A 14,162-nucleotide genomic window follows, 5' to 3' on the forward strand; every position below is an offset into this window, starting at 1 on the left:
CAGTAGCACCGGAAGACATCCCCAAAACTGCCACCGTCATGCCTTTCGGGTCCTACGTCTTCACCTTCTCCACCTTCGGCCTGAGGAACGCGGGCGCGACCTTCCGGAGGCTGGTGGACGGCATCCTGGGGACCTGAACTTCTGTGTCTGCTATGTTGATGATATCCTAATTTTTTTCCATATCCCAGAAGGAACACCTGCGGCACATCCAGAAGGTCCTGCAGCACCTGCAGGAGAGTGGCCTCGTTGTCAGGTTTGACAAGTGCACCTTCAGCATCAGAAGGTGGAATTCCTGGGCCACAAGATATCCCGGGGGGCATCCGCCCAATGTCATCGAAGGTTGAGGCTGTTGAGAAGTTCCCCACCCCTACCTCCATCAGGGCCGTACAAGAATTCCTCGGAATGGTCAGTTACTACAGGAGATTCATCCCGGGGATCACACACACCATGGGCCCTCTGACGGAGGTCCTCAAGGGTCGTCCAAATACCTTAGTGTGGGGCCCCGACCAGCAGAAGGCCTTCTCCTGATGAAGGCCGCCGCCAAGTCAACATCTTTGGTCCACCAGGACCCCAGCGCTCCCCTCCAGCTGATGACGGACGCCAGCGACGTCGCCTGCAGAGCCGTCCTGGAACAAGTCATCAGCGGGACCCCTCAGCCCATCGCCTTCTTCAGCAGGAAGCTCAGCCCCACCGAGTCCCACTACAGCACCTTCGAAAGGGAACTCTTCACAGTATACCAGGCGGTACGCCACTTCAAGTTCCTCCTGGAGGGTATGCCCTTCACGATTTCGACTGACCACCAGCCACTGGTCCACGCCTTCACGAAGCTGGGGGACGCATGGTCCTCTAGGCAGCAGCAGTACCTTGCGGCCGCCACAGAGTTCACCTGCACCATCAAATACCTCCCCGGCAGGAAGAACCCAGTAGCCGACCGCCTCTCGAGGATCGAGACCAACGCAGTGCAGCTCGGGATCAACTACGAGGACCTTGCCTGTGAACAGGCCGCTGACCCAGAGACCCCAGCCTACCGCACAGCCGTCACGTTGCTGAAGTGGGAGGACGTGCCCCTCGGCCCTGGAGGGTCAACACTGCTGGGCAACATGAGCACTGGCCGCCCCTGTTTGGCACGGCATACGGAAGGACGCCGACGGCCTGGGCAAGGCAATGCACGCAGTGTCAGGCCAGCTTGGCGTCATCGAGTCTGGGATGGGCGACTTTCTCCAGCAGAGGAGACGTTTTGGGCGCATCCACATCCGTGGTGGGTCTTCTTCCCCCCATCAGGAGGAGCAAGATACCTTCTAACAGTTGTCACCGCTCCACCAGGTGGCCCGAAGCTATGCCCATGGAAGAAGCTGTGAGAGAGGTGCGAAATAATGAGCAGGAAGAAAGTACTGCTGGTTTATTGATGAAGAGACCCGCTTATAGCATTGGCGTGTGGATAAAAGCATAACTCAGAGACTGCAGGTACAAAGATTTATAGGTGACCTGAGGTCAAACTATTTATCTACAAAAACAGGACAGGTACATACAGAAAACATAATGATTAACAATGTCTGGTTTGACATAAAAATACTCTGTTACATATACATAATGCATGGTCAATTGAACAGATAATAAAATATACAATTCATAATAATGATAATATTATTGTGTTCGTCCAACCCTAGGTCGCACGTGAAGGCACTGCAGAAAACGGGATGTTCATTACAGAGAACGCATTGAGCAGGGACTTTACAAAGCCACCTCCAGTACGTGCGCAGAAGCCCTCCTCTCCAGCTGGATCAGCCGGTTTGGTGTCCTGGACCACATGACGACAGACAGAGGTCCCGCTTTCCTATCCGAGCTGTGGACCACCCTGGCACGCCTGCTGGGGACCACTAGTGCACCACAGCACCACCGCCTACAACCCTGCAGCCAACAGAATGGTGGAAAGGTTCCATAGGTCCCTGAAGGTGTCCCTCATGACTCGTTGCACCTCCAAGAATTAGATGTACCAGCTGCCCTGGGTCCTCCTCGGATTAAGAACCGCCCCCAGAGCCAACGGCGCCCCTCCTCAGCAGAAAAGTCTATGGGGAGACCCTGGTAGTCCGGGGAACTCGTCACAGAAGACAGGAACGGCATAGCAATGCAGAGGCTCCATGACAGGGTTGGGAAGTTCGCCCCCTGCCAGAGGACATACACTGACAGGACGTCCTCCTTCATGCCTCCCGGTCTGTCCTCTGCCATCCATGTCTTCGTCAGGGACGACGCCGTGCGGCCACCCTTAACCAGGCCCTACAGAGGACCTTTCCTTGTGCTCGAAAGGGACAAAAAAGGCATTCCAGGTAGCCGTCCATGGAAGGGAAGACTGAATATCGATAGACCGCCTCAAGCCAGCATTCCTCGAGGAGGACGTCAGGGGCGGTTCCCAAAGCTTCCTGCAGGAAATAGCAAGCCCCCTGCCAATCCCATGCGCAGGAAAACGTCGTGGGTGTCCCCGGAAAACCCCGAAACCCCAACACACCGCTCTTGAGGACGCCGGAGAAGGCGACCACCCCTCCAGTTGACATCGAGAAAGCAAGGGCCCCCTCCATCGCCCCAGCAGATACCTGCTTTGATTAGACGTTACCTACATCTTGGGGAGCGGGGAGGGGAGGGCGGGCGGGCGGGGAGGAGTATTGTAAAGTCCCCGCTCAACGTGCTCTCTGTAATGAACATCCCATTTTCTGCGGTGCCTTCACATTTGACCTAAGGTCGGCTGAACACAAATTATTATCATTATTGTGAATCGTATATTTTATTGTCTGTCCAAGTGCCCATGCATTATGTATATGTAACAGAGTATTTTTGCAACAGACCAGACATTGTTAATCATTATGTTTTCTGTATATACCAGTCCTGTTTTTGTAGAGAAATAGTTTGACCTCAGGTCACCTGTAAATCTTTGTACCCGCGGTCTCTGCGTTCGCACGCCGCTTTATAAGCAGGTCGCTTCATCAATAAACCTAACCTACCCATCTCACAGACTCATCATCAACATAGAGTTGCGGGCTGCTCTAGGAGCAAGAGCCCATGCTGGCACAAGGCCAGCTAAATCTGAAACAACAACAAACATCAATAAACCAGCAGTACTGTACTTGTCTTCCTGCTCATTATTTCGCACCTCTCTCACATCCTCATTCAGATGTTGCTGTATAAAAGGTACATTTCTTAGAATAAAGGCCCTGTTTTCACATTTGCTACTTCTGCGTCTTCGTTGTTCATTTTTGCTGTTTTAATATCATGCATTCTTTGGTTTCTTTTGGACCCAGTTAATAAACACTCAGTTTCTTCCAATCCTTGATGTCCAGCAGTAGGTATAGATGATTACGCTGAGCAGAATCAGATCAAAGTGCGCATCATCAGTAAAAAAAAAAAAAAAGTAATGCACTGCGTTCCTTAACTAGTTCTTCGAGTTATAACTATATATATATATTTTTTTTAACTTACGAAAGCACGAACAATTGTCAACTGTGTTAATTATATCATGTAGCCCAAAATAATACCTTTATACTCTTAATTCTTTTTGCTATTACATTGGCTTCTCTCTCTCTCTCTCTCTCTCTCTCTCTCTCTCTCTCTCTCTCTCTCTCTCTCTCTCTCTCTCACACACACAAAATTGATACCAGCTACTTACTGTAATATTTTCCATTTGAAGATACAGGTACAGGGTATGAACAATTATCCGTGAATTATTATATTTACTATAATTTCATTGTTAGGAACCCTAATTCACGTATCTCTGAAGCTATTTAGTATCATCAAAGATATCTATGCATGGATTTTATTTTCAAATATAGACTTTTCTTTAGTTTATTTTCTTATATGCGTCTTATCGTTTCAGGAAACTTTCATAGAATTCTGCAGGCATTTTCAAGAGTTTGTTGGTCGCATAGCGTTATGTGTGTTAACGAAGAGAGAGAGAGAGAGAGAGAGAGAGAGAGAGAGAGAGAGAGAGAGAGAGAGAGAGAGAGAGAGAGAGAGAGAGAGAGAGAGAGTTACTGTATTAGATGTTTACAAGTAGCCGTTAAAATCGAAAAAAAGATAAACAAAATTAAACAAGTAACTGACAGCGTTCTTGTGTAAAAACAAGGAATCCTGCAAAGCACGACTATTTACCCACTTGCAAAGAGAGAGAGAGGGAGAGAATTGCTGTACTAAATGTTCGAAAGAGTATAACAAAAAAAATATGAAAAGCCATGATTAAAGAATAAAGTAACCACCGCAGCTTGTTTTCTGTAAAATTAAAGAATCCTGAAAAGTACGACGACTTTTCTCCTGTATTACGAAGACCACTGTTGTCAGGTAATCCAACCGTCGGCAACACCACAACAAACAACAAACAACAGTTGTCAGTCACTTCACTTGGTCATCTGTTGGCTGCGAAGAAGGACGGGGAGTTCAAGGTTACGAAGGAAAAAATGGGAAAGATTGCTTGTAAGTATACTTGACGTTGGTGGTGTGTCATGCACGCTTATAAGAGTGAATGATGGTGAGTCGTGTAGGACTCTCATTTGGAATTCTGTGTTAAACTCTGTTGATGAAGTTGTTAGATATTGAAAGCCGGTCTAATAGGCCCTCCCTATGCAGAGTCCCGGATTGTCGAATTATTACCATAATGTTTATATAATCTTGTGCTGTATACAAAATAAACTACTTTCCTCCTTTGGAGGCAGTATCCTACGCCTACCCCATAATCTGAACTTTTAGGCTACCTGGGCCTAGTAGGTGTAAGCCTAACCGATGGACTGGTTCGCGAACTATTAATAGGCCTATGAGATAGGCCTAATATGGCCGCTGACGTGTATTGTAGCCTAACAAATATTTGCGTGTTATCCTGTGGGCTACTTAATCTGCCCGACATTAAACTTGGATCCTAGGGGTAGCCTACAGGTAATACTATAGAATTAAGGTGAGCTAGACTATGGCAGTTGGCATTTTTCTGTGTAATTTTACTTGCTTTTCAAGAATTTAAAGTAATATTTTGTCGGCCGGTTGTAACTAAACTGTAATTGACCTTTGAAGACTACACAACCTGAATTACATAACGCAGGGTAGGTCTAAGCCGGCATTCCTCAGCAAGCCGGCCCCCCCCACCTCCATAGCTAATACGGCAAAATTGTAACCAGTAAACACCTCTAGGGTCCGTTATGTTGGTATTTTTGGGGTGTTTACTGGTTGCAATTTTGCCGTAATAGCTATGGGGGGGCCGCTTGCCGCGGAATGCCGGCTTAGAATTACCTAGAATTACTACTCACGGCCTCTTACCCTGGAAGTGGAGTTTTCCTGAAGCCTGCTGAGTGTTGCTGATGGAGGAGGTGCTGTTGTTTAGCCTGTTGGTGGTCAGTTTTCATTAACCACATGTCTCTGTCTGACAAGGTTGCGGGCTGTTTGGGAACACGGGGTTTTGGGTTGGGTAAAACGGAGAGAAAGAGAGCGGACATGTTATAGGCTATTGTTATGTTGCCACCCTGGAATGGCTCCGTGCGTGCACAAGGCATCTGGGAGCCATGTGTTCAAGAAGGGATTGGCTAAGGGAAGGGGAGGGGCCTGGTGAAGGAAACCCATTAGAAAAGGAACTAAACTAACCTAACCTAATAGGCTGTTTTATTTAGCCTGGGGAGGGGCTCTGTCCCCCCAAACCCCAGACCCCCCCTCCCTATCCCACTTTAACTCAAACTGCCGTTTGCCTTCAGTGCTCATGCTTAACCCTTAAGGGACAGCATAATTTATCAGTGTGCACCACCCTAGACCGGGGAAACTTTGAGGTCGGCAAAATAAAAAAAAATCACATTTAATGGAAAGAGAATGACACGTACATTCACAACTGTATAAATAAAAAAATTCTAAAAAAAATTTTCCCTACCTTCCACGAGAAGCAGACAATGACTATTTACAGCTCCTTGTGGGGCCTCATTTACAAGACAATCGTAAATTTAACCAACTTATATATGTTTTTTCTAATAAATAAATTTGTATTTTGTAAATTTATTATTACTGCTCACACAATATCAAAACAGATAAGAAATAAAAGCAGTAACAAATTTTTGGCATATTTGTTGTAAAATATTCACGTAAATTTATGAGAAGGAAGATTCAGTAACTTTTTTTTTTACTTTTACATGCTTTTTCCAATATTTCTTTGTAAAATTATATTTATAACCGACATACTATCGTAAAACAAAAACAGCAACCCCTTTGTATATTTACAAGCAAATTTACAAAAAGACTCATGTGAGAGAGAGAGAGAGATGCAGTACTTTCCCCCTTGAAGTCACAAGCATTACTGATACTGGCCTAACTCTCACTTCTGTATAAAAGTTGCCATTAGTGGATTTATAGCATATAGAAGTATTGGCACCTTTGTTTCGAATCATTAGTACCATAACAGTGGTGCATAATTCTGCTTCACACTGAAGCTCAATCCGTCCACCTCCCCAAACCTGTTTTACTTCACACTGAGGCTCAATCCGACCCTTAAGAGTTAAGAGGATTTTCCTCAATTTGCCGTTAGTATTGTAATATAATTAGCTGAATATGTATCTGACTGTGTCCCTCCCTCCCTCCCTCCCATTTTCCTCAATTAAGCCTAGGCACTCCACTTTTTACCAAAAGTTCCCTTATAACACTGCACATGTGCAAGCGCAATAGCATTCCAGGATGGTCAGCATACAATAACATATCAACTCTCCCTCCCCATGGTCTACCCCACCCAAAACCCCACATTCCCAAGGGGTCCCCTACCTTGTTGGCGGGAGTTCTGAGGTTAATTACAATGAACCGCCAAAAAATAACAGTAGATTCTTGATAGGCAACCAAAATACTGTAGAAAAAGTCAAATTCCAGGTTAATTATGGAAGGCAAGTTATACTATAGTTTTACCAGCTTATGTTTGTAGGCCTCATTCAAAATTAGTTCCTCCACATATACAAACTTTCATTCTTTACTTAGGATTGAGCTTGTGAACGTGAGCTGGAATGGCTGTTTAACTTTCAGACAAGGTTGTTAACTACCGACAGTAGGGGGAAGCCCCGCCCACTCGTCAATCTGCACATCACTTGGCTCTCAGCCACCATCATGTAAAGATGACTCTTTGCTTCGCTGCCCGACTGCCATTTCCTTTCTGTTTTTTTTTTTTTTTTTTCAATATAAATGTGTGATTGTTGTTTGTATTTATATTTGGAAACCCTTCAAACACTTGGGTTTCTTTTTATTTTTTTTATGAGAGGAAACCACAGGATTTAGGTGCTGTCCAGGGAAGAACAGACCATATAATTGGTTTCTCTCCTCTGTTGATGTTGACCCTATCTCATTGTGTGTGCCATCTCATAAACATGAGGATAACCAAAACAACCTAACCCAACTTCTATTTCAGGTATTGTGGAGGCCGGAGGACTTATTAAGGTATGACCCTCTCTAGGCCTCTTGGGGGAGCCAAGTGTCTTTGATCTTACTGATCACTCATAGGCTATGAATGGCCTTCTGGTATCTGCTTCAGTCATGACCGTGATGACGTTACTAGTCTCAGTATCTGCCAACTGTAGGACTGCTAGTATTTCCTTGGTGACCCCTCATGCAGCATTGATGGTGTTTCCCCAGGTGCTGCCACATACATCATATCTGGTGAAGCTCCTCCACATGCTGTTGTTGAAGGCCATGCTTGGCAAGAAGTCCAAGGAGAGGAGAAGGAAGTTGTCAATGTCATCTTCATCTTCGTCTTTGTCATCGTTGTAGAATGCTGTTGCCTCGCCCTCCTGCAAGAAGTCTCATAGAGCTTCCAATGGCCAGCCCTTTTCTGGAGAGAGTGCTGACGGGTCTCTTGCTAGTGTGATTACTACTACTCTCATGGTTCTCTGGAACCCCATTGTACCAGTACAGGCCCTGGTAGATCACCTACTCGGGCCGCTGGTACTGGCCCAGGTAGCCTGCCTACCCAGGCTACTGGTACCTGCCCTGGTCCTGCACTAGCAGTATTGCTGCTGATGTTGCCGAGTGCGTGGGTGCAACCGTTGCCTGGAGTACTGCAGTGGCCTGCCTGCCTGGGCCACCAGTACCAGCCCCGGTACTCCCCTTATCCAGGCCAGCAAGGGTCCCAGCAAGAGAAAGCGAGCAGGGAGCGTGCAGGTGCTCCCCCCCCTCCACTCTTCAAAGAGAGCTGCTCAGGGGTCCCAGGATAGTGGCCTGGTCCGACTAGAAGTTCATCAGTCTTCCCCATCAGTAGAAGCTCGAGCTTCTAGGATGATGGGAGCATGCTTGTGTGATAGCCTTCACCCATGTTCGCGTGAAAGGGACTCCTCCTCCCAACCCATGCAGACATCATCATCACTGGGTATTTGAAAAATAGAAGTGAAAGAAATAAGTGATGCACTGAGTTAAAGAATTTTTGTTCTGACACGATATACAAACCATCGGTCCTTTACATTAGGAATTATTTTCAACGAAGCGGGAAATGGCCATTGAACTTTCGAACAAGGTGGTTAACTACCGTCCGGGAGGAGAGAGTCCCTCCTGCCCAGATGTAAACATTCCAATTTGCTTTTGGCCATCCTTGGGTGCAGACGTGTTTTCTTCGCTCTCTGCCCCCCTCGATGTGGAACCACCTTGACGTGGTGAGGGGGCTCTTGAACCCCAGGAATCTGTTCCCAGTTTGAGTCCAAGAGTCCCATATGCCATTATATGTTTGTTTGGATTAATTTTTGTGGAATTTCCGACTTTTACTAAAATTTATTGGACCTGATAAATAGGAAAAGATATAGTTGGGAATGGGTTTATATCCAAAGCTAAATAGTGAGGACTGTGGTAGGACCATCAACTGCCCAATAATGTTCAGACCTGAGAGGTATCAGATTGATAGCTCAAAGGCAGAAATTGTATTCTTGAAATACTCTCATTCCTAGCAAGCGGGTTTGGCTTACACTTGGGCCACTCTAATCATGTTGTGCCATCCCCTGTGGGGTAGGGTAGGTGCCACTAAACTCCATGAAAGGCTGATGATATCTTTTTAAGGTTCTCAGGTTTATCTATTTTTTTTTCTTACACTTAAATCTTTATGAATAGTAATTGTAAGGATTCAAGTACCCCCAGGCCCTTTGATGACACTGACTTGGCACAGTTAACGACCTCTGAAACCATCTCTGACATCCTTTGTCTAAAAAAATCTTAATGTAATTACACTGGAACCATATGCTCCAGTGCAGAGCAAACCAAAAAAAAGTAAATACCATCTTGACCCAACCTTGACTCTCTTTGACGCCCTCTTTGGGAGTGGCAGTTGGTCAAGGTTTCTAACCCTAGAAACTGATCAGAAAATATCAGCACTGAAGTTGGAAAATCATCTGTTGAGAAGAGACACTATGACTGAAATGTTGTTTAGACAAATAAAAGACATGGCTTATAGAAGCCACAACAAAAAGTCAGTCAGAAAATTATTTATCAGTAGAAAATATAGATAACATAAATATAAAAATAAAAAAAACATGATGCTATGAACAGTATTCAGGGTACCATTGTACTTCCTGAGAATAATAATGAGCCAGTTGAAAAGAAAATAATATTGGACTCTGCCATTTAGCACCTTTGGCAAAGACATAAGAGTTTTATAACCACTCATGGCTTCGAAATTTATTTCCAGATGAATGGCGTAAAGCTGTAATTGTTCCTATCCCCAAACCTGTAAAAGATCCCAGTAATGTAAACAGTTACGGACAGACCAATTTCTTTAACAATTTGTTTATGCAGATTACTAGAGAAAATGGTCAATGCTCGACTAACATGGCACATTTGAGAAAATAAAATTTTGAGTCCCACTCAATTTGGGTCACAATGTAACAGATCTACATTGGATTCTTTGTCTAACTTGGAAGACCACATAAGAGGATTTGAACAAAAAAAAAATTACTATAGCCATCTTTTTTGACACTGAAAAGGCATATAATACTACATGGAGATATGCAATATTAAAAACGTTACATAGAAATAGCATCCGTGGACATTTACCTAGGTTTATCGAAAACTTTCTGACAAATCGCACTTTTCAAGTGAGAATTGATGATGTATTGTCAAGTACATTTCCACTTGAAAATAGTGTTCCACAAGGAAAAGCCCTTAATTGCACACTGTTTACTTTAGCAATAAATGATATCAGTAATAATCTACCTAACAGAATTAAAAGTAACTTGTATATGGATGATTTTACCATATATTATTCAGCATCTCGCATAAAATATGCAGAGCGAATCATTAATAAAACTAGAGTGAAAATAGATGAATGGGCCTCATCTGTAGGCTTCAAATTTTCTATACAAAAGACTCAAGCAGTAATGTTTTATAAAAATAAAAAGTGAAAAAAAAGGTGAAGAAATAGATTTAAAAATCAGAAATCATTCCATACCAATTGGCCAAACAGCAAAATTTTTGGGAGTAGTATTTGATACTCACTTGAACTGGAAAGCCCACACAACATACATGAAATCAAAATGTAAAAGAGCATTAAACCTAATTAAAAAACTATCAAACACTACTTGAGGAGCTGATAGACATACCCTTACTCTACTGTATAAAGCAATAATGTGGTTCGGATTCCACAATAAGCTGTAGGTCCCGTTGCTAGGTAACCAATTGGTTCTTAGCCACGTGAAATGAGTCTAATCCTTCGGGCCAGCCCTAGGAGAGCTGTTAATCACCTCAGTGGTCTGGTTAAACTAAGGTATACTTAACTTTAACAGTACTGTCTATCATTGATTATGGAAGCGAAATATATGGCTCGGCATCAGACGCAACGCTGAAAATGGTAGACCCAGTTCATAATGAAGGCCTTAGAATATGTTCAGGAGCTTTTCGATCATCACCAACGTCTTCCTTAAAAGTTGAATGTGCTGAACTACTTCTCTCTCTCCATAGAGAGCTAGTAACAATGAAGAGTGCTCTGAGAATTCAGACAAATGATTCTCCAACCAAAAAATTATTTGGATTAAGAGATGTGTTTATAAACAATCATCCACCTCCTTTCCCAATTAGAGCTAGAAGATTGTTTGAGTCGCAAATGTAAATATACAATTACCTTTAATATTAAAATTACCTCCTCCTTGGACAGTGAATAAAATGAGAATTTGTACACACTTGAAATATTTATCAAAAAGTCATTCATATACTCCAGAATACCATGGACAACATACAGTAGAACATATAATCCGAAAAGGTCCACATTACGCAATATACACCGATGGCTCTAAGTCACAATACAGAGTGGGATATGCTGCAGTATCCCCAGACAAAACATACCACTTCTCTCTACCAGATAATGCCTCAATATTTACAGCTGAGTTCTGTGCAATAGTAGCAGCCATAAGAATAATTAGAGAAGCCTCATGTAATAATTTTGTGATTTATGGTGACTCAGGAGCGCTATAGAAGCCATTCAAAGCTATAATAAAAAAAATAATATTGTACAACATTTACTGTAAAGTTTTCACTCCATAAATTTTGTAACAAGGGAAAAAATATTGAAATATGCCCATGTAGGGGTTAAAGGAAATGAAGAGACTGATAAAGCTGTTAAAGAAGCAGTCCGCATGACAAGAGCAAATGTAGACATCCCTATTAGTGATTATACAAAATATATAAAAGCAGTCATTGTAAGTAAATGGCAATATATATGGAACAAAGAACCTGAAAATAATAAATTAAAACAGATAAAATCCAGTGTTGGAAAATGGAGTTTGTCATATCAGAGAGAGAGACACAAGTAATTCTGATGCATCTTCGAATAGGCCATACTCGTTTGACACATGACACTTGATGAACAGTCCGTGTGGCCCTCCTCCCAAATGTCCAGATTGCAACGTGTTGATAACAGTTAAGCATGTACTGTGTGAATGTCCAAAATATAACCTGCAGTGATTATCAAATTTTGGAAGTAGACCAATAAAAGAAATTTTGTCGGAATCTTGGCCGTGTTTCATCCTCGTGTCTTGAACCTTAGGGTTCGAACATGCAGGATAGCAGACACAGAATTCCCCTTTGAACCTTCTTCTCGAAGGGCCTCAGCCTCGAAGGCATTCAGAGTTCAGGAAACTAGGGCTAGTTCACGGCAGACGAGTTCCACCCTGTTGTGCCAATTGTGTTCGCGCAGTCGGCTTGGCTTGCCCACCCCGCCTAGCCCCTGGTCGCGCTTGCGAGACTGGCTCAGCTTGCTCGCACCGCCCAGCCCTTGGTCGCGCTTGCAAGACTGGCTCGACTCGCCCTGCTTGCCTCCCAGTCCATTGCATACCACCCAGTCAGATCACCTTCGTGTGATCTGCTCCGTTCAGTGCGTCTCGGCTCGGCCCCACTTGGTTTTTCCGAATTGGGTTCTCGGCTCTGTTTGAGTGAACTTTCTGCTTTTCCCAGGAAAGCGCTTTGCCATGGCAAAGGCACTCTTCTTCCCCTGTGTGGCAGTAATCTCCTTCAGTTGATTATCGCTCACGGTCCTCCTCTCCTGCTGGTCTTACTGGCAGGACAGGTAGGGGTACTCTTCCTCCTCACCTGTTCTCTTATCCTCTCAGTTGTTCTGAGAGGTGCGAGACGGATAGAGAGAGCTCCGACAAATTTATCTTCGGAGTTCGGCTGCCTGGTGTGCTTTGGGTGTCAGTCCCCCAATTCTCTCATAGTACAGCCAGGTAGCCGAGGAGGGTTTAATGGGATCTGTCAAAGGTCTACCTCCAAGGGGAGAGGTACAGGAGTTTCATGCTTTGGAAACAGCAGGGTCTTTTTTTTTTTTTTTTTTTTTTTTTGAGAACTTAGCGCCGATGAATCGGCGCGAGGATCCCCAGTACAGGACAGTGGCTCCTCCAATGCAGTTCCCAAGGGGCCGAAAGTGTCGGTGACCACCACAGTCCTGGCTTCCGAGAGCGTTCTCGACCAGATGAATTCTTTTCTTCGGACGAGAAGTTCATTCAGGTTGAGACACCAAGCTTCTCCCCTGCCTCGACAGAATACAAATTCTTCTTGCCTCGGAGGGCCTTGCCGACTGCAGTTCTGTGGGCAATTCTGGTGCTAAGAAGGACGACTTTGTTCCAATTCAGACCACCTATTTCGTAAGTCTCGAGTTGGCTCAACCCTTAAGAATGAACCTTAACTTGGTTCTGCCTTTCTCTTTCAGGGATTTGGCAGATACCTCGGTAATCAAGGTTCGTACCAGGACACTGCCTTGTCCTTTGGACTATGACCAAAACCTTAGGGTCTTAGTCATCTCAACTCTACCTTGAGTTCAAGCCAGCCCCCTCAACTTCTAAGAAGTCCCAGGCTTCAGAAGAAGATTGCAGAACACATAGCCCTCTTCTTCCCTTCTAGGAAAGTGCACATAACTGTGTCTCTTTCCACCCTCTTTTCCATAAGGGAGGAGGGAAGAAGTTAGGAGAGAAAGAAGTATCAACTGGGAAGAAGTTTGATACTTATTGAGTCTCTGGAGCTGGCAGCGACATTGCTGAGATCTGGGAATGGATTCCTTCAGGAGAAGTATCTATTTACTTAGGTCTCAGCAATTCTTTTCATCAAACTTCCATCCTGTTTCCTCTCCCGTGCTCCCGATTCGGGAAATGCCAGCTCGGCTAGAGCTAATTGTCTTGGTATCCTGTCATATTGCAGAAGCTTTCCCATGGTGGAGAATGGAGGTCTGCTTCCATTTCTCCATCCTTCTTTCCTCTTCGAAGTATGAGGAGAGAGCTAGGCTAATGCTTGATTGAAGGAACCTTCGAGTATGCTTGCGTATTCCCCTCACATGGTGTGTCTACTTACGGATTCACCGATCGAGGAATAGAGGCACACTGGTAAGACTTTGTCTTGAAGGTGTGTGACTGAGATGATTAGTACCTTCTCATCACCATCCTGGGCTCAAGGCAGTCTTTTGGCCTTCCGAGAATTCAGGATGAGTTTTGTGACACTCAGTGGTTTCGTTGAACAACAAACCACTGTAGTGGCATTTGTCGACAAACAAAAGGGAATAATTTTTTCCTCCTGTTTCATCTGTCGACATTAGCCAGATGCATTCCCGGTGGGGATGTATTAGTAGCTGAGCTTGACCTCGGGTTTGAGTGAGCAGGACGGAACGTGCTGCTCACTCTTTTCTTCACGAAGATTCACGAGAGACTGCTTGACTGAGAAACCCT

At 44.4% G+C, this 14,162-nt stretch overlaps 1 protein-coding gene across 1 annotated transcript in view; it reads left to right on the forward strand.

Annotated features, from left to right (window-relative positions):
• The first annotated feature begins 4,241 nt into the window (after window positions 1-4,241).
• Window positions 4,242-14,162, forward strand: part of Idh (isocitrate dehydrogenase [NADP] cytoplasmic) — a 92,672-nt gene continuing 82,751 nt past the window's right edge. Inside the window, exon 1 of the mRNA XM_067086503.1 lies at window positions 4,242-4,455. Within this exon, the coding sequence (XP_066942604.1) occupies window positions 4,440-4,455 (16 nt within the window). The 5' untranslated portion in view covers window positions 4,242-4,439. The remainder of the gene's footprint in view (window positions 4,456-14,162) is intronic.

This window comes from Macrobrachium rosenbergii, chromosome 42 (genome assembly GCF_040412425.1).
Source record: "Macrobrachium rosenbergii isolate ZJJX-2024 chromosome 42, ASM4041242v1, whole genome shotgun sequence".
NCBI lineage: Eukaryota > Metazoa > Arthropoda > Malacostraca > Decapoda > Palaemonidae > Macrobrachium > Macrobrachium rosenbergii.